Below are 21,823 nucleotides of genomic sequence, written 5' to 3'. Positions count from 1 at the left end.
ATAAATAAATAAATAAATAATCATAGCAATGCAATATCATCACATAAATTCTTTAATATGTATGAACAATCTTCAAACTGCCATGTTGGTTTTCAGACTCTTGGTAATCCAAGTAAAGTTTTGTAGGCTCCAAAGCTGTATCCATAACCTATAAATGATAGAAGAAAATATGTTACTTTAATTGATACCTACCATGTCACAGCTTTCTCTCTGAATGTGTTTTCCTGGGATTAAGTATTAAAAAATGTCTATCTTGCGCTTGTTGTACATTGCTGTAAATGTGTAAGGATAAGCAAGGTACAGTAACTGGCAGGCCTGGAGTTGGGCAGATAATCTTACTTGGAGCAGAACCAGTAAAAAAGATTTTCTGAAAATAGGTCGGTTCCATTCCTGCACACAATGGTGTTAGGGAAGTCAGTTATTTTTGAAAAGACAAAGTCTTATGTCACCATAATCAAGAATATGAACATGGATGAATCTAAGTGATTTGTGAAAGATTTGTTAAAAATTGGGTTTACTGGTATTGAGGAAAACTGAATTTGAATACTACATTCTGAATTCTGAATTTAAGTACTACATTTGTATGTATGTTAGTACTCAAACAAAGCTAAAAAAAAAATAAAATAAAAAAAAAGGCCTGATATCTTTAAGACAAAAAGAGCAAAAATTATTGGTCATTATTGGTCATGGATCTAAATCTGGATAAGAGCGTCTGCCAAATGACATGAATGTAATTGCTCAGTCTCTGGGATGCATTAGACTTTCTGACCGCATGTAAATGGTAAATTAACAGGAGGGGGATAAATTCTATCCTTCCACATATGATTATTTAATACAATACATTTGATACATTCTTCCTTAAGGGTACAAAGAGCTATGAGATATGTATATGTGTTTTGAGGAGCATGCATGAATTCTCAGTGAACAAAATTCTTACACTTTGGGACCTTCTTCTCAATGAGCCAGTAGCGAAATCCCTCTCTGGCTCGGTCGTTGTACTCGTTCCTGTATTGCGGCAGGCTCTGAGGTGAGACACGGCCAGAGGTAGGGCTGTGGGACGCACCTGGATTAGAGAGGAGAGAACTGAGCAAGACACAAAGCGGGACCTTGCACTCTGGACCCAGTTGGAAGCATAGAGTATAAAGTGTACTGTCCTTGGTCAAATGTCTAGTCACATGAATAACAAAGAAAATGCAGAGTAATTGCAGTACATGCCTTGGCGGATGAACCAATGAAAAACGCTTGGGCAGTTGCCAAACAAGGGTGCAAAGACTTTTGTGTTTTTATTAAATTACAACTTATGATTATTTCTGATCCCAAATTATATCTGGTATAAATGAAGCATGGTGGTAACATGCAAGGCAACTCTACCAAATGCCCTGTCCGCACGGGGCTTCTTCTGTGAAGCCTCTGTCACAATGGGCTCTAGCTGAGGCAGATGCTGCTCACTTCCTCCATGTCCATCAGGCAAGGGACTGACCCTGCTGGACAAGCCTAGGAGAAGGGGAGCAGTCAGCTGGAGTTTCAGTCAGAGTTAGGCTGGATGCACCCAAATGTCTCACTGTTAAATCAGGTTAATGACAAAACACATTCTGACCAATCGGGGGCAAAAATAGTCACTTGTCTGGGACAATATTTAATATTTGAAAATATTGTACAGTAATAGGCATGGGTGTACTCTTGACATGCCGGATATTATAGAGTTATTAATGCAAAGTAAGAGCAACATGATAGTACATGAAAAAGGCTTCAGGGTAGCCGCTATCACTAAATAAATAAATATAGCCAAGGTTATAGCCCATTCAGGGATAGCCCATTCAGGGATAAAGAAAAGGCAGTTAAATCAAGAAACATATTCTGACAGCTGCTTACCACCTCCCAATATACCACTTTTAATACTTTATATCTAATAGCTGAAAAAAGCAGTTGGTGACAATACTTTAAGAAGTGGGGTCCTGACTCTGATTGGTTATGCAGTGTAGCCGGTATTGTAGAATACAATCGCTAGTGAATGTACATAGGCAAAAAAAAGAAAAAGAAAATCTCTGCAACCAGTCAGTGCTCGATCATACGTTGTTTGCATCCATTTACATGCAGCTTTTGCAATTTACACCTGTTTACATCCGATGTACACTATACTGAACCAATTGAGGTTTGTTCAAGGCTACAGTGGCCCATTTTTGCTGATGAAACATTTCACTTTCACTCAGGCATGTTTGCTCTTATGTTGGCATGGGGCTCCAATATCTGAAAATCACAATAATTTGTATATTTATCACATTCCACATTTTCAGTGTATTACATTTAAATAAGGCAACACTTAGGTCAGAGTGTCAACCTGATACTTCTATAGACTATGAACCTGCAGGTGGGGCTTTGTAATCCCAAATTAGTAAAACATACATATTTTCTTAAAATGAAGCCAGGAGACAAAAGTGTGGTCAGATATAATCTCATGCAAGGATACAATGCAATGATACAATTCATCATTTAGTTGAAGAGTGATTGAGAAGGACAGAGGTCTTGATGAAATGTAAAATACTTTTTAGTAGTGATGTTGATCAGCATACCTTTCTCCATCAGCATAGCAGGTGACAGGGAGACCAGATGAGATGGCACCTAAACAGCAGTGAAAAACACCTTTCAGGGACTCTGAATTCCTCCAGGGTCTTCCCAAGCATTGTTATATATAATCTGCCTATTGGGTTCTAACTGTAAGCATATACAGTGCCCTCCATAATATGCAGGAGAAACAAATATGTTCGTAGCTATAGGACAACCTGAAAATATGATATCCGGTCTCTGGTGACGTAGATAGGTCACGGACATCAGGAAGTCATGGCATGCAAAAGATATGCAACAAAATACTAAACATGGCTACTTTTACATAACATTGCTGAGAAATGGAGGGCCTATGTATAAACACTGCTGTATTTTCTACATGGTGAAACCAAAATGTATAAAATGCCCTTTATTAAAATCTGATAATGTGCACTTTAACCACATGTAATTTTCATATCTTCATATATGAAGATCTTTCATTCTTATATTCTACTTCTACACACCTTCCACTTTAATAAAATTATCACAGGCTGAGAGCCTATACATTTCCCACAATGCAGTGGAAGACAAGGCCCATGTCTGAGTGTGGAGATCAGATGGGTCACATCAGCCTCTGAACACAAGCTACAGGTACATCAGTGGACATCTGAGTAATGACCATACTCTAGTTTTCATCTTGGACCAGTGATCTGTGTGGACATGCGGGAACAGCACCGGGTGACTCTTGGGCCAAAACGTCAGGCTGAGGAAATAAAAAAGAGCAGGCTGTTAGCACGGTCCTTTTCGATCCATTTCCAACTCCAGACCATTTCCCAGATAAGCCATGATGATTGTATTAGTGTGCACATGAACAGTTGAGAGCAGCTACTTGTATACTATTTATGTTTTCAAAGAAAACTATATCCAGTTTATACATCTACATTGTATGCCAATACACATTGCATTATTGGCATTTGGAGTGATGTACATCAAAGTGCAAAGTGCATACCCATAACCAGGGATAAGTATGCACCCATAACCGGGGATATGTGCGCTGAAAGACCCTAGAGGGAAGTACAATTTTAAGAGCTAACAGTACAACAAAGATAAGAACTAGGGCCTATTTCATTAATCTGATTAATGGATTATATTTATATCTAAAAGCTGTTTTTATACAGCAAAATTTTTTGTTTTATTCAATACAATACACAAGCATGCAATAGAAGAAAACAATTGTTTACCAATGCAAACAGGTTATTGGATATTCATCTAAACACCCCAGTAAAAAAAATCATTTGTACAGACATGAGATGCAAAATGCTCCAAAATGTGAAACTCTGCCCACCAAACACCCCAGTGTGCAAACTCCAAAATCAAGATATCTAGTGAGGTAGAAATAAAGGTTGAGAGACTTTTGACACAAACAGGCTAGGTTAACCCCAATATACTGTAGCTCAGGTTTTATGTAGATATAAGCTGGCTACATCCTCGTCAGCTCAAAAACGTTTCAAGTAGCCTGGTTTTCTCCTCAATAACTAGATGTTTTACAACAACTTAAATCACAAATTGTAAATAGTTCATATTTCATACCAAATATGAGGCGGACCAGGATTGACCAGTTGCATTTGCAAATTACTTCTAGAACTACAGTGCTAAGCTCTTTTCATTTCAATGTCTGGCAATTTGAAAAACCTAATTCACCACACACCACACTCCCCTTTTTTTTTCACCAACTGTGAATACATCAAAATGGCAACATATTATTTGCACCCTCTGGAAAGCAGGTCTCAAACTGGTTTTTTGTTTGTAGAATAGTCTCAGCAGCACAATATTCAAATGACACCATGGTTTCCACCTGACCTTCAGCAGGGGAAACTTGTGCAGTAGTCAATGAAAAGTACAAAAATAATTATATGCAAGTATCTCCACACTTACTTTTTCTGTCTGAAGGGACTGGGGTCCCATATTTTCATCCGACTTCCCCCAGCGCTCATGTTCCCCTCTGTGTTGACCCAGGAACCGAAGCACAGATCAAATATCCCCGTATCCTAGCGACAGATCAGAAACATTCTCACAGTGCAGTGTAAAGGCTCTTGAGATGAAAGGCTGCCTACTGCCTCTGGACATAAATGTTTATGTGATGGTAAAGAGCAGTATGTGGTGCATACTTCAGGTTTCCAGGCTGGATAATGAGCGCATTTCTTTTTGGAAAAACATATTGACTGTTGCACATTAAAATTAGTGCCTTTGGTTGAAGACACAGCAGCTCAATAAAATAAAAACACAGATTTTTACAGACATCTTTATGTTTTGTATGTTTTATTTTATGAAACAGCAATTGCATATAGGTTTAGTAATGACATAGTGACCAGCACAAGCACGGAGCCATTTATGTCAGGTTGCAGATGTGAAACTTGAGAGAACACACTTTCACTCACAGTAGAGTGAACAAGAGCTGGGCACTGAAATAGTAATCCCTGTATTGTATTCTATGCATTTTAAACTTCAAGCACTTACTATTACTGTTGTTACAGTATTTATTTTTGATTCAAATACATTTCTGTGCTCTATTGATCTTGCCTGGTGTATTTGTGCCTGCAAGGAGCAGATGGGCAGGATTTACACTTTTCAGATTTTTATACGTACATTTTATATGTAGTGTATTTTATCCAATACACAAGGCCAAGGTACTCAATGTTACCCAGAATGGGCTGGCTTATGCTCCAACCCAGCAGTTACACACCTGTTCCTACTAATCAAGGTCCTTAGCAAAGGTGTGTAACTGTTGATTTGGAACAAAAGCCTACAGCCACACCAGCTCTTTCTGGGAAAGATAGATTTTCCCTGCACTGGGAAAGTTTAGTTAAATGCAGAAAAGTATTTGAATCCAAAACACATACCCAGGTGTGTGCACTACACTCTTCAGGCCTGCTACAAAAATATTAAATAATATACAGACGTTGGTCTTAGATGTTTATTGTTTTTTGCATCAGTGTGTAAGTAGAAAAGAGCATATTTGAGATTTCCAAGCATTCTTTTTCCAAAATAAATGAAATGTTATAGATTTTGCATTTTTGCATTGCATTAAATAAAGTAAAGTAACATGTTACGTAAAAGACCACTTTTCTGGGAAGAAAACAAACAAAACAAAAACAAACTTGGGGCAACAGGACATGGCAGTAGTTTGATTAAGAAATATTTGAGGCATAATTAAATATTTTTATGATTAAATCTTATTTTGCTGTATTCCAGATCAGAATTTCAGGTGTCTGGGCTACTGCCCTCTTACGGCGAATGCATTGAGATCTATCCCTATCCCCCCATATTGAGAACTGAGATCTATCCCTACCCAAAACCTCATTATGATGGGTGTTGCATTTGGAAAAGAGATTGGCACCATCATCAAAGAGTCAGAGTGGTGTCAGGAGGAGCTGCAATCAACTGAGAGAAGAGCTATGACTCTAAACCACGTCCATACGGTATGCTCCTGAGCCTTTTCCTGAAGATTTAATGATCCTAATTCTGGAAGATTTTATGTGCTTGTTTGTTGGGCTCTTGTCCCCAGTCCCTGCCCTGCTATCACCTGGGGGTAGCTGCGGGCTGGGGCTGGGTGCATGCACAATGAGACAGAGAGTTATTGACTGTATCGGAGATTATCCATTCACCTCACGGCATCCATGTCTAATAAAAGAGATTTTGATCAGCAAGTGTAAGCAGTCTCTATGTCTGTCAAGTCACAAGCATTAATGACTCTTAAAAAATCATTTTCATATGCATGTCAGCCTGGAGATGGCTTTGAAAATGATTGACCTTGATTGACGTTTGGACTCAACTCAACTTGCGCTGCCGGTTCAGGGGTGGTACAAAGAAACTAACAGGCTTTCTTTCATTTCTGTCAATGAAAAGGCTTGCATGGTTCTTTTTAAATGTCCCACACTTCTAATAGGGTTTTGCTTGTATTTTTTAGATTGTCAAGCTGTTATATTTTCTTTCAAAACATAACTTTTATTTTTTATGAAAAAAGTTAATTCTGTTTTTTATTAATGCATTACTGGTATGAAAATATGTACACATGCAATACCTACTATAAATGTAACAGCTGGAAAGACTGAAGTACTCGGAATTTGCATAATTACTGGCACAGCTGAACTCACTTCAGTGTGCATTAGTGTTCTCCAGTTGGTTGGTAGCATTTTCTCCTGGATTAGTTAAGTATCATTTGTTTGTGCTGTTTCTAATTAAGTTTAGTTGTCACTATAGTGTTGTTCTGCTGTTTATTTGTTTGTTTGTTTGTTAGTTAGTGCAAGTGGTGTTTATTTAGAGGTGGTGTTTATTTAGATTATAGTGAAACTGGGTTGTGTGTTTATTTCTCTCAGGTGAGCTAGGCTGTTGAGTTAGGCTATTGTTTTCACTGGCCGCCAGGCCACAGCTTTTGTTGTAGGAGGAGCCAATAGTTTGCACCCTGTTCAGGATAGAATTACTGGCACAGCTGAACTCACTTCAGTGTGCATTAGTGTTCTCCAGTGGGTTGGTAGCATTTTCTGTGATTCAGCATCAGCTAGTTATTTAAGCAGTTGTGTAGCGCACCAGCGGCGGCTGGGTGCGGCAGCCTCGTCTACTTGCCTCGGCGTACAAAGTCACAGGTGTACAAAGTCGAGGGTGTCTATCTACGGGTGTCCATCGAGGCTGTCTGAGAGCCTGATGATTTATTTTGTTTTTGCTGCCTGCCCTCACTTCACTGTGTAGTAGTCCTCCTGTCCACCCTTCCCTCTCCATGTGCTTCCTTCCCATTCCTGTCCTCTCTCTTCTCCCCAGGTCCCAGTCAGGTAGGAGGTTTGCTTCCCGCCAACATGGCCGGAATATCTCTAACCTCATCTTCCCTCCCAGATCCGCTTGTGTTGATCTCTGTGTGGCTGGTGGCCTCTGGAACTGCCAGTCCGCCGTCCAGAAAGCAGACTTCATATCAGCCTATGCCTCCCACCTCAACCTTGACTTTCTCGCCTTAACTGAAACTTGGCTCTCACCAGAGAACACGGCCACCCCGGCTGCCCTTTCCTCTGCCTTCTCTTTTTCCCCACACACCCAGAACCTCTGGCAGAGGACGTGGCACAGGTCTCCTAATCTCATCCTCATGGAGATCTAGTGTCTTCTCCTCATCCTTCTCCTTCTCCTCTTTTGAATTTCATGCGGTTTCTGTTACTTTCCCATGCAATCTCTTTATTATTGTTGTTTATCGCCCCCCCGGGTCTTCTGGGGAGCTTCATGGATGAGATGGACATCCAGTCAATGACACTCCCCTGATCCTTCAATCTCAACTCAAGAGTCCACCCAGTCAACCTTTCTCTCCCTCCTTTCTTCTTTTGACCTTACCCTCACACTTTCTCCTCCCACCCACAAAGCAGGCAACCTTCTTGACCTCATCTTCACAAGGAGCTGCACAACAACCAACCTCTCTGTAACACCACTCCATATGTCTGACCACTCCTTCATCTCTTTTTCTCTTCCACTCTCCTCTAACACCCATCCATCTCTCCCACCATCCACTGTCACCTGTCGGCGGAAACCTACGCCACCTGTCTACCTCTACCCTCTCATCTACAATCCTCTCCTCCCTACCATCCGCGGAGTCTTTCTCTCGACTGTCTCCCGATGATGCTGCTACATGTCCTCCCTCTCATCTTCCTTTGACTCTCTGTGTCCCCTCACCACCAAATTAGCTTGGGCCTCCCCCCCAGTCCTTGGCTTTCTGATGCTCTACGAGCTGTCTGAACCAAACTGCGGGCAGCGGAGAGAAAATGGAAAAGGTCCTGTCTCCCCCGTGATATAGCTTCCTTCCATGCTCTCCTATCATCTCTCCATTCCTCTGTCTCTCTAGCTAAATCTTCCTTCTTTCACTCGAAAATTTACGCGGCCACCTCTAATCCCCGCAAACTGTTTTCAACCTTCTCCGCTCTTCTGGCCCCCCTCCCCCCCACCTCCCTCATCACTCACACCTGATGACTTTGTCTCCTTCTTTGGAAAGAAGGTCGATAACAATCGCAATTCCTTCTCCCAACCCTCTCCCCCTGCTGACCCTCCTACCTTCCCCAACTCCCTAGCCTCCTTTTCTCCCCTCTCTGACTCCAACACTTTGAAACTTCTTACATCCCACCGCCCGACCACCTGTCCTCTTGACCCCATCCCATCTCCCCTTCTACAATCTATCTCTAATGACATTCTCCCTTTTCTCTCCTCTCTAATCAACATCTCTCTTCTTCCCTTTCTCGCTAAAACTCTGGAACAGGTGGTCTGCTCCCAACTGTCCACTTATCTTCTTCACAACAATCTCCACGATCCCAATTGGTCACTGAGGCACTCCACTCTGCTAAAGCCAAATCCCTCTCCTCTGTCCTCATCTTCCTCGATCTGTTGGCCGCCTTCGATACAGTCAACCATGAGATTCTGCTCTCATCGCTGTCTGGGATGGGTGTCACAGGATCTGCACTTGCTTGGTTTTCCTCCTACCTCTCTGGTCGTGCCTACCAGGTGACTTGGAGGGGCTCAGTCTCTGACCCTCACCCCCTACAAACTGGAGTCCCGCAGGGCTCAGTTCTTGGTCCTCTCCTCTTCTCGCTATACGCCATGTCTCTTGGTTCTGTTATTATCTCTTCCCATGACTTTTCTTACCACTCTTACGCTTCCTTCCCCCCCCGATACCCAGGTCACCACACAGATCTCTGCCTGCTTGGCTGATATCTCTGCGTGGATGACTTCCCACTACCTGAAGCTCAACCTTGCCAAAACTGAGCTTCTCTACATCCCTGCTAAGTCCTCTCCGACAATCGACCTCTCACTGACTGTTGAGGACTTTGTAGTTTCCTCCTCCCGTACGGCAAAGAATCTTGGGGTGACTCTTGATAACTGCCTCACCCTGGCTCCACAAGTATCCTCCACTGCCAGAACCTGCAGGTTCTTTCTCTACAATATACGCCGTATCCGTCATCTGACAGAGAAAGCCACCCAGCTCCTAGTCCAGGCGCTTGTCATTTCCCGCCTGGATTACTGCAACTCCCTCCTCGCCGGTCTCCCAGCTTGTGCCATCAAGCCCCTCCAGCTGGTCCAGAATGCTGCAGCCCGCCTGTTCACCAGTCACCCCGCTCCTCATTGGCCTCCACTGACTTCCTATTGCTGCACGCATCGGATTCAAGGCCCTAGTGTTGGCATTTCAGGCTGCTAAGGGGACTGCCCCACCTTACATACAATCCTTAATCACTCCCTACTCCCCAGCTTGACCACTCCGGTCTGCCAGCTCTGGTCACCTTATGGTTCCCTCTCTATGAGCACCTGGCGGTCGAGCTGCACGTTCACGCCTGTTTTCTGCTCTGGTTCCTCAGTGGTGGAATGACTTGCCTACCACTGTCAGGACAGCAGAATCCCTCCCCCTATTTCGACGCAGACTAAAAACACAACTTTTCAAACTGTACCTTAGTTCTCCCTCCTGATTTCCCCCGCCCCCCTTACTGATATCCCTATCCCTCTTGTCTAACCCCAAAAAAAACCCAACATTTCATCTGTATTTTACTAGTTGTGGATGTGATGCTTTAACTTGTGGAAGAACCTATGCACTTGTAAGTCACTTTGGATAAAAGTGTCTGCTAAATGACAATAATGTAAATGTAAATGCATAATAAGATGGAAATGCTGGAATGTTCACCTTGGCAAGGAGGCAAGACACAATGAGTGGAATGTGACAGGATCAATAGAGGTGGCTCTCCACAAGAATGGAAAATTGGGCTTGCCCAAAAAATTGCCCATCTTCACTTTTCAGTTTTCACAAGTACCTATATAAGTATAATATTATATTACATTATAGGCATTTGGCAGACGCTCTTATCCAGAGTGACATACAACAAAGTGCATAACCATAACCAGGGAAAATTATTATTATCATATTAATATTCCATATTCTTGTACTCAATAATTATGGATTAATCTCATTCCCAAGGAAATGTATGTACAGTAGCAGAGTTCAGAGACCGTATCATGTAAACATCATTGCTCTGTGACTAGCAGCTTCCATATCTCACAACTAATCCTAATTCCATCAGTTTGCACACTATGAATGTTTTAGTATAATTATACAGTACTGCTTGTCAGGCCACAGCCTCCGCACTGCCAAAGTGCTGTTCATCCCTTCACAAACTGCATACCAGTTTGCCCTTTTATGCATGGCTGCCATGTTATGGAGTGGTCTGTTGTGCTCTCCTTCATTCCCACTGCTGGACTCCCACACAGGCTCATTTTCACTCCTCAACCACAGGGCATTTCTGTTCAATCAGCTGGTGCTGGGCTTGACTACACGCATTGCATCTTAAATAACTGGGACCTTCTGAGCTGAGCAGTCAAGGGTTCCATACGGAGTGGCTTTCTGAACTGTACCCACCCCATGGTTTTTAGTCAAGGGTTGACAGCCAAGGGTGCACTTTCTTAATTCCCTGCAGTAATTAAAAATATGTTTGCATTTTACTGTCCATTATGTTACGGACTCCTGTTGAATTTCCCACAGGGAAGCATTTCACTTAGATTTTAAATGCATTCATACATGCACGTATGTTAATCTTATTAAAGCATTCAGATGAGCGTGCCTAGGATGTTTAGGTTTCTGCTTTTAAATATCTGCTTTATAGTCTTTAATGATTAAATGTTACAACCGCAGCGCAACAGCACGAAGTCTTAGCAAAGTAATTGCTGGTGCTGAAGGTATGGTGCTGAAGGATAGCTCCTCCCTACACTCGTACGAATTAAATACAAAACCAACACGGAACACCTGCCCCGACTCACTTGCAACATCTTTGCAAACGTTCAGCCTGCTTTCACAATAAATTGCTTCATTGACACCGTGACGCCTGAATTTCGCTAGCAACTCGTAAGTCTTAACTTTTACCCCCTAGAAGTGGGGACATTTCTAAATAAACAGCAGTGAAAAAAGCTAAAACTACGAGAATGTTAAATCTGTTCTGAGAACATACCTATAGGATAGTCCTTCTAGAATACCATGTGTTTTAAAAGAGAAATATGATAGTCAGCACTGAATGAAGTAGTCTGCATAACAAGTGTTAGACACAGAACTAGCATTGACAATGATTTTCAAACACAAATATCCGTTTTTGTCTTCAACTCTGAAACAGCAAAGCCATATGCACATTTAGCCTAACATGACTCTTTTTTCTTTCCAGGACAAACGATGTCATCATTCAACTTCAGCACAAATAATTTAACTTTCATGATGGAAGTGACCGAGGATCAACCCAGAGACGAGAACTTGGCAAAAATTGAAATAGCGCTCCTCAGCATCGTATTCATGAGCGCGACAATCCTGAATACAGGGCTGCTGCTCGTGCTGTGGAAGAGACGAAAACAGGTGTCTAGAATGCGTGTATTTGTTTTTCACCTCTGTGTGGCAGATCTAGTGGTAGCATTTTTCCAGGTTTGTCCTCAGCTAGTGTGGGACATAACGGACAGGTTCATGGGACCTGATATAGTGTGTCGACTGGTGAAGTATCTGCAGGTCGTTGGCATGTTCGCATCTACCTACATGATTGTAGTGATGACCATCGACCGCTATCAGGCAATATGCAACCCCATGGTCACTTTCCAAAGAAGGCGAGCACGCTGGAATATCCCTGTGTGTGTGGCGTGGGTTATATCCCTCATCGGCAGTCTCCCACAGCTATTCATTTTCTCTATGGTCCAAGTCGCACCCGGAGTATTTGACTGCTGGGCTCACTTCATGCAACCATGGGGACTGAAAACGTATGTAACCTGGACGACACTGGTTATTTTTGTTTTGCCCATACTCACCGTGGTAGTATGCCAGGTGCGCATCTGCCGAGCCGTTCAAGTCAACCTTTACTTTAAGACTCATCAGGACGGCGAAAACGGCTTGGTCCACCCGCTACCATCCAGAGCAAGCAGCATCGCTGGCGTGTCGAAAGCAAGAATAAAAACAGTGAAGATGACAGTAGTAATTCTTCTGGCGTACATTCTTTGCTGGGCTCCTTTCTTCACCGTACAACTGTGGTCTGTTTGGGACCAAAACGCCCCCACAGAAAGTAAGAATATTTATTAGTTGTTATTAAACGTTATGAGCATGCAAACAGAGACGTGCGTATTGGATTGTATTTAATGACACAAGTATCAATGGAAACTTTGCTAATCTTTTATTGTAAAGCTTCTGAGGTGTGTTTGTGTAGCGTGGGATGCTTGCGTTATAGCTTTACGCATGTTACTAAGCAATTTTTCTCTTTTTCATATTCATTGCAGCCGCCACTTTCAGTATACTGATGCTGTTGGCAAGCCTGAACAGTTGCGCCAACCCCTGTATCTATCTACTCTTCAATGTCCAGCTACCCAAGAAGCTTGTGGCGCTTCTGTGCAGGGACTCGTCGGAACCAAAGGACGCTATGCACGAGGAAGCCACAATGGTCAGCGGTCTCTACTTGAGCTTTAGAAACCTCCCGGACTCCAGATAAGTAGTCATCTTTACGGAGTCCGAAACAGAACTGCAACAGTGGAAAGATAGACAATCAACACAGATTCCATTACAAGGGGCACAAGTAGCCTATAAAATCTCTCATGAGTATCATTCATAAGACAGTCGCACTGTGAATGCTATGTGAACAAACTTGTTTTCGTAACAGTAGCGGGAATGCTACAGAATTGCTACATAGTTTTGTTCTTTTGTAAGATACAAGGAATCAAACAAACACAAAGTCGCCCAATGCTTGTGATAAGACTTGTGTAAGACTTGGACACGCTAAGAACTATCTTTTGAAGCTACTGTATATGTAAAACTAAGTAATGTAACGGGAACGTATTAAACTGACTGAACATACAGTAGGTACATTTCATCTGATAGGGAAAGTTTATCACTGCTGAGTTGAATTAAGGCTGGAAATGTTACTATGATTAAAGAAACACAGAAGGACCCTCATTTGCTGGGCACATTCAGTGGGCTTAATATGAACACCAGCTTGTTAATGCAAATATGTTATCAACCAATCATGTGGCAGCAACTAAATGCATAAAAGCATGCAGACGTGGTCAAGAGGCTTAGTTGTTGTTCAGAACAAATGTCAGAATGGGGAAGAAATGTGATCTAAGTGACTTTGACCGTGGATTCATTCTTGGGGTCTGTCAGGGTGGTTTGAGTATCTCAGAAACTGCTGATCTTCTGTGATTTTCATGGACAACAGTTTCTAGAGTTTGCAGAGAATGGTTTGAAAAACATCCAGGGAGCAGCAGGCAAAAACGTGTTGTTAATGAGATAGGTCAGAGTAGGAGGGCCAGACTGGTCAAAGCTGACAGGAAGGTTGACAGTAACGCAAATAACCACAAATTACGACCGTGGTATGCAGAAGAGCATCTCTGGACACAATGCGTCAAACCTCTTAAGTGGATAGGCCACAGCAGAAGACTTAATGATTAAAAATAAGTCTAATAAATGTCTGATTAAGTGCTCACTTGAGTGTATGTACATATGTAAAATGTGTAAAGAACAGTATAATGTACCAATTGAAAGTTATGTGTTGTTTATATAAAAAGAAAGTGAATAGCCTACTACAGTTAATACATTGATTGAATAGCATAGACAAGAATGGTATTTGTCTCGAAAAAAAAAAACGGTTTTTTGAAAGCAGAAAATGAGTGCATTTTATTGCTAACGTCTGAAAACTCAGTCAACCAAAGTGCTAGGAATATGCATTCCTGTATATATATAAATCATAGAGTGTAAAATGAAATATGTAGATTGCTATCACTTCAATGTCAGCAATTGTGTCAAGAAGATCATATAAGTGCTATATATTGTGAAAGACAAAAAGTGAACCAACATTGTGATAAAAATACTTTGACATATAAAAATAATTTTTATATGTTTTATATTATGTCGATAGATCTGTCATGTCAGAACATATCTCATTTCTGTTTGAACTGAACATACAATAAAGTTATTGTGTTTGAAACTTCTTTCCTGAACATCTTTGATTATTGTTTTCTGTATAATTTGTATAATAAATGCATTTCTATACCTCAAAACTATTTTTTATTTGTAGAATGGTCCTTTTTAATGTGGAAGTTGTGGGTTGTGGGAGTGAAGTGAGTGCAACTTTAAAATTCAAATAAATTGTGGGGAAGAGGATCCATCCTCAAATTCCTGCACACTCTAATATAAGAAGAATGCTATGTCATACTTCCCCCAAAGAAAGTAGTGATTTGGACTTCTGGAGTCTTTTAAGCACCATCTCAGTTTTACATACAGTTTATTGTTGAAAATTGGCAATTAAATGAAGTAAGGATCCAAAGAACTTCAGACTTTCAGACCCCCAATCTCCAACTAAACTAGAAAATGGCCCCCACTGTAAAATATGGTACTATGTATATATACAGGTGTACATGAAAACTGCCATATGATATATAATATATCATTATGATATATAATTATGACATTATATAATTTATTGTTAGCTGTAGATTTAATTTGGCTTCAAGATAAATTGCTGCTTCACTGCCTTCCAGGGTATTAATTTTGTTTGCCAAGGTATGCACAAACAATGAGTCAGACACATGAGTGGGGATCAACAATGATTGTGATTACTGCGATAAATGTGTGTCCACTCCAATGAATGGAACTTGCATCAAATGAAATGTTAACCAATTTTGCACTATGACACACATAGCCTATCTTCTGGAGTTTGTGGAGCATGTATTCTGGTTGGTAAATGCAGGCAATTTATTCTCCAAGAGATTTCGTTTTTGGTACTCATATTGTGTTGTTATGTTCGATGAAAACACAGTGTTCACATGCCTTGTATGTTAATCCATGTTCATGTTACATCACCATTTCAAGCCAAATTACAGGTAATAATTGCATCGTAAATGACACCTTCGTGAATGCTGGGCTTACCCTTCTATACAGCCACGAGTGAAGGAAACTGCTGTAGAATGCAACATGATGGCACATATCAGCTGCCATTTACAGTCCTAGTTGAGAAATAACTACCACTGGGCATTGTATCTTGAAAAACAAAATATGCTGAAAGCCAAAATGATACCATTAAAACAGAGTAGCAAACAAACAACCACACAAACAAGAACACAATTGTCCCAGAAATGTAAACAATCAAGGAAATATTGAGGAAAGATTTCTTGACAGAACTAAAAGGTAATCCACGTACAGTATATGTGCATCCACATGTGCCTAAATAAGGCAATTAAAAAAGCAGGGGAGAGAACAATTGTGTATGCATGACTAATGACCCATGAATGAGGGAAAAAAATAAGATGGAATAAGAAACATGGGATTTTACTATGTTTTAGAACATCACTTTCACCCATAATTTAACATGACATAAGCTATTCCCAAGTTTGAAAGAACAATCTAAAAGATACATGTTTGGCCTTAGAATCTGCCAAATCCCACTGACTGTGGAGAGAGAATATTTTAATACCCTACTATATGTCTGCAAGATATTTCCTCCAACTATTATTAATTTGTATTTATATATATTTTTATTTCCCTTTGAGAGTTTTCAAATCTACTAAATCCGCTAAATATGCAGGCAGTCTAACACTGAGAGGTTCCAGATCCTGTTCCAGCAAAACATTATGTACTGGTTATGGTCAACAGAAGTTTCAAAAGATCCCACAGGTGTACATGTACATTAAAGTATGACAGGATGTTAGCTGTTATGAATCACTTTTGATAAAGTAGCATTCTTCATTAGCAAACAAATTTATTGCTAGAGCTACTTTAACATTAGCAAGCTTTTCTGGCAAAGTAAGCCAACATTAGCAAAATCATTCTTCACCAGGAGTGTTCAGACAACAATGAAACTGCTGGCACCATTCTACTGTCAGCCCAGTAAAATACTGGCTAGCTGTTTGTTGTGTGAACAAGAGAAGCCACAAGATTGCCAGATCAGTCAATACAGCAATGTTCCATGTCCAGGTGTGGAAGCAGCAGTGGGATCTGTCGTTGTTTTGTTGGCTCGTGAGCCCCACACTCATCTCTTGTGAGAGGTGACAAGAAAATTGCCTGATGATTGACAATTCTGTAGACTGACTGCTTGATGTTCCTCACATGGTGTAGCTCATAGTATATAGTTGGATTAATCAATTATAATAAAATAGCTATTTTTAAATACAAAGCCACAACAGGAAATGGACAAGTTAGAAAACTCATTACTTTTTTTACTTTGATTTTATGAGAGTGAGAAGAAGAAAGTTGTAAGAACAGTGTTTGGAAAATGATTGTGTCAATGTGTATTCTATGAATAATTATCAAGACATGGGAATAAATTATAAGAATGTCTGTTGAATTGGTACTGAAATGGGTTTTCATTGAATTGACCTGCTGTGAATAAGCTTTTAGAATAGTTGTTCTAATTGGAGCGAAGAGAAACAAGAGGTAGCTGCCCAGGTAAAATTGTTCCAGTGACTCAGTTCATCTTACATAAAAAGACAGGGCAAATGAATAAGACATATAATTGTAAATTGTTAAAAAACTAACATTTCTTGAGGAACTTTTTTCAATTCAGTGCATTTGTTACATTTTTATTTCCTATTCTAATTTAAAAAATCAACTAAAATGCTTTTAATGTATAATCAAATGCCTATAAGCCTGCTGAATGGATATATATTTCAGTTTGGCTGATTTGTGTTATATTCTCTTTATCTCTCCATCCACAATCCCCTATTCAAAGAGCTCCAGTATTTATGCATATCAGCCTAATTTAATCACCAGGTAAACCTCCTCATCATGAATAACCTGTCCACATCTCCATTAGCTCTGTATGTGTGACTATTCTCATGCTGTTTTAATACCTAATAAAGTGCTCAGTGGGTGTATGTATACACTGGGGTGCAAAAATGTGGGCACCCCTGGTTTAAATGTCTGTACATGAGGGAAAGCAAACCTGAACTGTTAAACATGAGACTTTTCTGCAAATAAAGCAAGATTGCTTTTTATTTTACTGTTTATAAAAAGTTTAATAAATACCTAATAGAGTGCTCACTGAGTGTATATCAGACATTTGGTCTGAAGAACAGATGAACCTCTTGACTACGTAGACAGTGCTGCTACATGATTGGCTGATTCAATATTTGTATTAACAAGCTGGTGTACAGATCTACCTTATAAATTGCCCACTGAGTGTATATAGCGTGTGGAAAAGATGTTTAGGCTGGTAAAGACTATTTGATAAAATATTTTTCATATCGATTACTGCTTTAGGGATGAAAGGGGTCTGCTTTATCCTGCCTTATGAGTCTGCTGTACAAAAAAAACCTTCATGTCAGGATATTTCTCTACTCTTATACTCTTTGACTATGTACCAGAGATATGTGGAAGTTGGAGATTTGGGGTGCACTTTGGGGCGCACAAGCATGGTATTTTCACTGGCAGCATACAATATCTTGTCGTTCGCAAAATGTATTACCTACAAACTGCAAAGAAAAGCTTGATGATTACAGGCCTTGTGATTATCCATTTATTTCCTATATCAGGCCTATTGGGGAGAACTAATAGTTCAAATAAAATAAAGTTTTTTATGTAAAGTTTTATTTTACATCACAATGTGTAATTCCAATCTAATTTGAGCATGACCCCTGACACCTGCGGCCAGTTGTTTGCTGGCATCATACGCACCACATGAGGAGAACCTCAAATCGTCTTCATGGCAGCAGGGGGCATATGAAAGCACGTTTGTACATTGAGCATTCCATGGTTGGATGCTATATATACAGTACCAGTCAAAAGTTTGGACACACCTTGCCCTTTTCTGGATTTTTTGATTAATGTTTTATTTCCACTGTTTGTAATCAAGTAATTCATATGTGGTCACCATGTAGTAATAGGGCAGCCTGTAGCGTAGTGGTTAAGGTAAATGACTGGGACACACAAGGTCGGCGGTTCTAATCCCGGTGTAGCCAAAATTAGATCTGCACAGCCGTTGGGCCCTTGAGCAAGGCCCTTAACCCTGCATTGCTCCAGGGGAGGATTGTCTCCTGCTTAGTCTAATCAACTGTATGTCGCTCTGGATAAGAGCGTCTGCCAAATGCCAATAATGTAATGTAATTACATACACCATGTAGTTTATACATAGCCCCCCCCTGTTTCAATGTTTGAGAAAATTTAACATAATGTCAAATAAAATAGTCATGTTTTGTATTTGCTTGCATATCCATGACTTCCTGATGTCTGTGACCTATCAACATCACCAGAGTCTGGATATCTTGTTCTCAGGTTGTCCTACAAGCAATACTATAACTCTTTGCGTTTCAATGGATCAGGAACAGTTATGGAATTATTAGCATTTTGCAGACATGCCCACTGCAAATTCATTTGATCATCATTCAGCCATATTTAAAATGCAATATGATTTGTTCTACATTAGACAAGGGACCTATGCACCAAATTCTGTGAATGTCAAAACTTTTGTCACATGCAGTGCAGCACCACCTTTTTATAACAGTAAATGGCGCTGGTAGTTATTGAATTATGAATTATACCTTCAAAAGCTACTATATGCTGGTTTATGAATGAATACGAATACACTACACACACATAATCACTGCTGCTTCAGTATTTGGACATTTTCAGTGGTAATGAATTTGCCTGACCATGCCTCAGCTGTACAAAAACTCAAATCTATCAAATGTCTGAGATATATGGTCTCTCTTTGACTCTCACAGGTCATTCTGCTCATTAGCACTCTATTTTCACACTTTCAGTAATGGTGTGACGTTATCGATCCTCTCCATCTGCAGATAGACAGACAGACGCTGTCACAGGAGTGCTGTGTAGCGGGGCTAAACCATGTGTACCCTGCTGCATGTGCTCACCCCAGACACATGCTTCCCATCAAAAAAGCTGTTTTCTGAAGAGCATGTGAGTCATATAGACTGCTCACAGTCTGCTCCAGCAACAAAAAAGCAGCACTAGTCCTGGTCCAAGCGATGGTTCTGTCCCGCCTGGACTACTGCAATTCCCTCTTGGCTGGCCTCCCAGCGTCCGCCATCAGACCCCTCCAACTCATCCAGAATGCAGCAGCTCGTCTGGTCTTCAACCTTCCCAAATACTCACACGTCACCCCCCTGCTTACTTCCCTCCACTGGCTGCCTGTCATGGCTCGCATCAAATTCAAAACATTGGTGCTAGCCTTCCAAGCAGTTAAAGGGTCTTCCCCAGCTTATCTGCAAAAAATCATCAGACCCTACACCCCTGCCAGACCTCTTCGTTCAGCCTCCACAGGCCGCTTGGCACCTCCCCCTCTCAGAACCTCCACCTCACGCTCACGACTACTGTCTGTTCTGGCTCCACGGTGGTGGAACGAACTCCCCGTTGAGGTCAGAACTATAGAATCCCTCCCCACCTTCAAGCGCAAGCTGAAGACACACCTCTTCAAACAGCACCTCTCCCCATCCCTCCCTACCTCCCTGTGAACCTTAATTGTTGTCTCTGTGACTTGTGTATCAGTATTTTAGTTAGCTAGGTAAGCAGTGTTTGGATAGTTAACTTTGGTGACTTTTGCTCTTTTTGTTTGTTTGTTCAAAAAAAAAAAAAAAAAAAAAAAAAAAAAATGGTCCTTATCTTTGTTGTACAGGTAGCAGTTGAAATTGTACTTACCTCTAGGGTCTTTCAGCGAACTTATCCCTGGTTATGGGTATGCACTTTGTTGTACGTCGCTCTGGATAAGAGCGTCTGCCAAATGCCAATAATGTAAAAAAAAGCATCATGCACCAAAAGAGGATGGAGCTTGGGGAGAGTATATACTTGGGGAATAAGCATTTGTGTCCATTCTTCAGCCTTGAATCAATGGGATGAGGTCAGTTTCAGGTATACACAAGAGTGACTAGCTTGTCCTCATCCATTCCCTCGACCCAATTATAGGTTGTGCCATCTCTCAGTTGTACTTTCTTGTCCTCTGAGAATTGTTTATCTTGAGAGAAACACTGAACAGATTAATTAAAGTGATTGTTCATAGTCTAATCAGCCATGCCCATTGTTTCCTTTTGTAGGTTTTACATCCTGTATCCGGGGGTTGACATTATTCTGCAGGGGGAAGACTTGGTCATATGTGTATTTGAAATATTTAATATGATATGCCAATAGAAGTATTATGGGTAAAATATTAAACCCCTCCAGTGTGAAAACCAGTTGTAGAGGTACAACAAATCAGAGCCTCTATTTTAAAGTAGGCAACTAACAAGTACATTTGAACCTTTTGTTGCCACCGTGACAGAAAAAGTGTGAATCCTTTCTATATAGCTACACAAAGCTTAACTACAGTCCAGCTTCAAGACTAGCTATGCTGAAGCGGATTTGTGTGCGAGAGTGGCGGTCATCTTTTCCGACCCCCTACAGGGGGTGAGTGTAGACACCAGGGGACCCCTATGTGGCGAGCCCCATGCAGGGAGCCTGATGGTTTGAAAATTGTGGACCGGTTTGCCCACACACGTGTCTCAGTGTGGGTCCCTCCACCTGCATTTTGGAAAACACCTTCACTTAAGATTGCCAAGAAATGGAAAAAGCTCAGATCTTGTGATGTGGGCTGAAGAGAAGTGGCAATTTAACTTTCACATGTTTTTGTATCTATTCTTCTGTTGCAGGTGCTTCCCCAAAGTACCCTTTCAGAAGAGTATCTGGCATCTTTTTTCTCTGTATCACATAAAGTATAAAGAGGGCAACCATGGCACTTCTATTCCTGCCAGGTTTTCAAAGTCTTCATTCAATGAAGTTTCTGATAATGAAGCTAACCTGAATCCTTATGGAGTAGTTATCTTGTCCTGGCCATGATTGGCTTGTGACTAAACAAGCTCAAATTTCTTTGGTGAGCTGAACATCAGTATGAGTCTGCTTACATACATCATGAACAACTATGCACTGATTGAAAACAAGTAGAAACGCATTTTCTTTCAATAAAACCACTTGCACTTTTTACAACTATAGTCATTTTCAGATATGTGAAACAATTTAAATACATCTTCATGTGTCGATTGGGCTGTTGGAATTTAATTTCAGATATCAATTCAGTTATAAGGAATCACTGATCACTGAATCTCCATTTTAAAAAATTCAGTGTGCACAATGTACTGAAAACAGGGGCATGAATAATTATGACGAATATCTTTTTGGAACTGAAACATATTTGTTCAGTAAAAACATCTATAACCAATTACATCATACTAAAGCAAGGCAATTTCTCATATTTAAAAGTAGTACTTTATACAGCCTTCTTTATCA

At 40.7% G+C, this 21,823-nt stretch overlaps 1 protein-coding gene across 1 annotated transcript; it reads left to right on the top strand.

Annotated features, from left to right (window-relative positions):
* The first annotated feature begins 11,729 nt into the window (after window positions 1-11,729).
* On the top strand, window positions 11,730-14,427 carry LOC133138747 (vasopressin V2 receptor-like). Its single transcript, XM_061257756.1, has 2 exons — window positions 11,730-12,632; window positions 12,844-14,427. The coding sequence occupies exons 1-2, from the start codon at window positions 11,765-11,767 to the stop codon at window positions 13,050-13,052; spliced, it is 1,077 nt and encodes a 358-aa protein (XP_061113740.1). The 5' UTR covers window positions 11,730-11,764; the 3' UTR covers window positions 13,053-14,427.
* The last annotated feature ends 7,396 nt before the right edge of the window (window positions 14,428-21,823 follow it).

The sequence above is a fragment of the Conger conger genome, chromosome 10 (genome assembly GCF_963514075.1).
Source record: "Conger conger chromosome 10, fConCon1.1, whole genome shotgun sequence".
NCBI classification, from domain to species: domain Eukaryota; kingdom Metazoa; phylum Chordata; class Actinopteri; order Anguilliformes; family Congridae; genus Conger; species Conger conger.
This window is presented reverse-complemented; position numbering and strand designations above follow the sequence as displayed.

Bases quoted from the DNA above. Each gene is read 5' to 3' on its own strand.
- LOC133138747 (XM_061257756.1), top strand. From the start codon at position 11,765: ATGTCATCATTCAACTTCAGCACAAATAATTTAACTTTCATGATGGAA. The intron at 12,633-12,843 runs GTAAGAATATTT...TATTCATTGCAG, and splicing joins CCAAAACGCCCCCACAGAAA to CCGCCACTTTCAGTATACTG.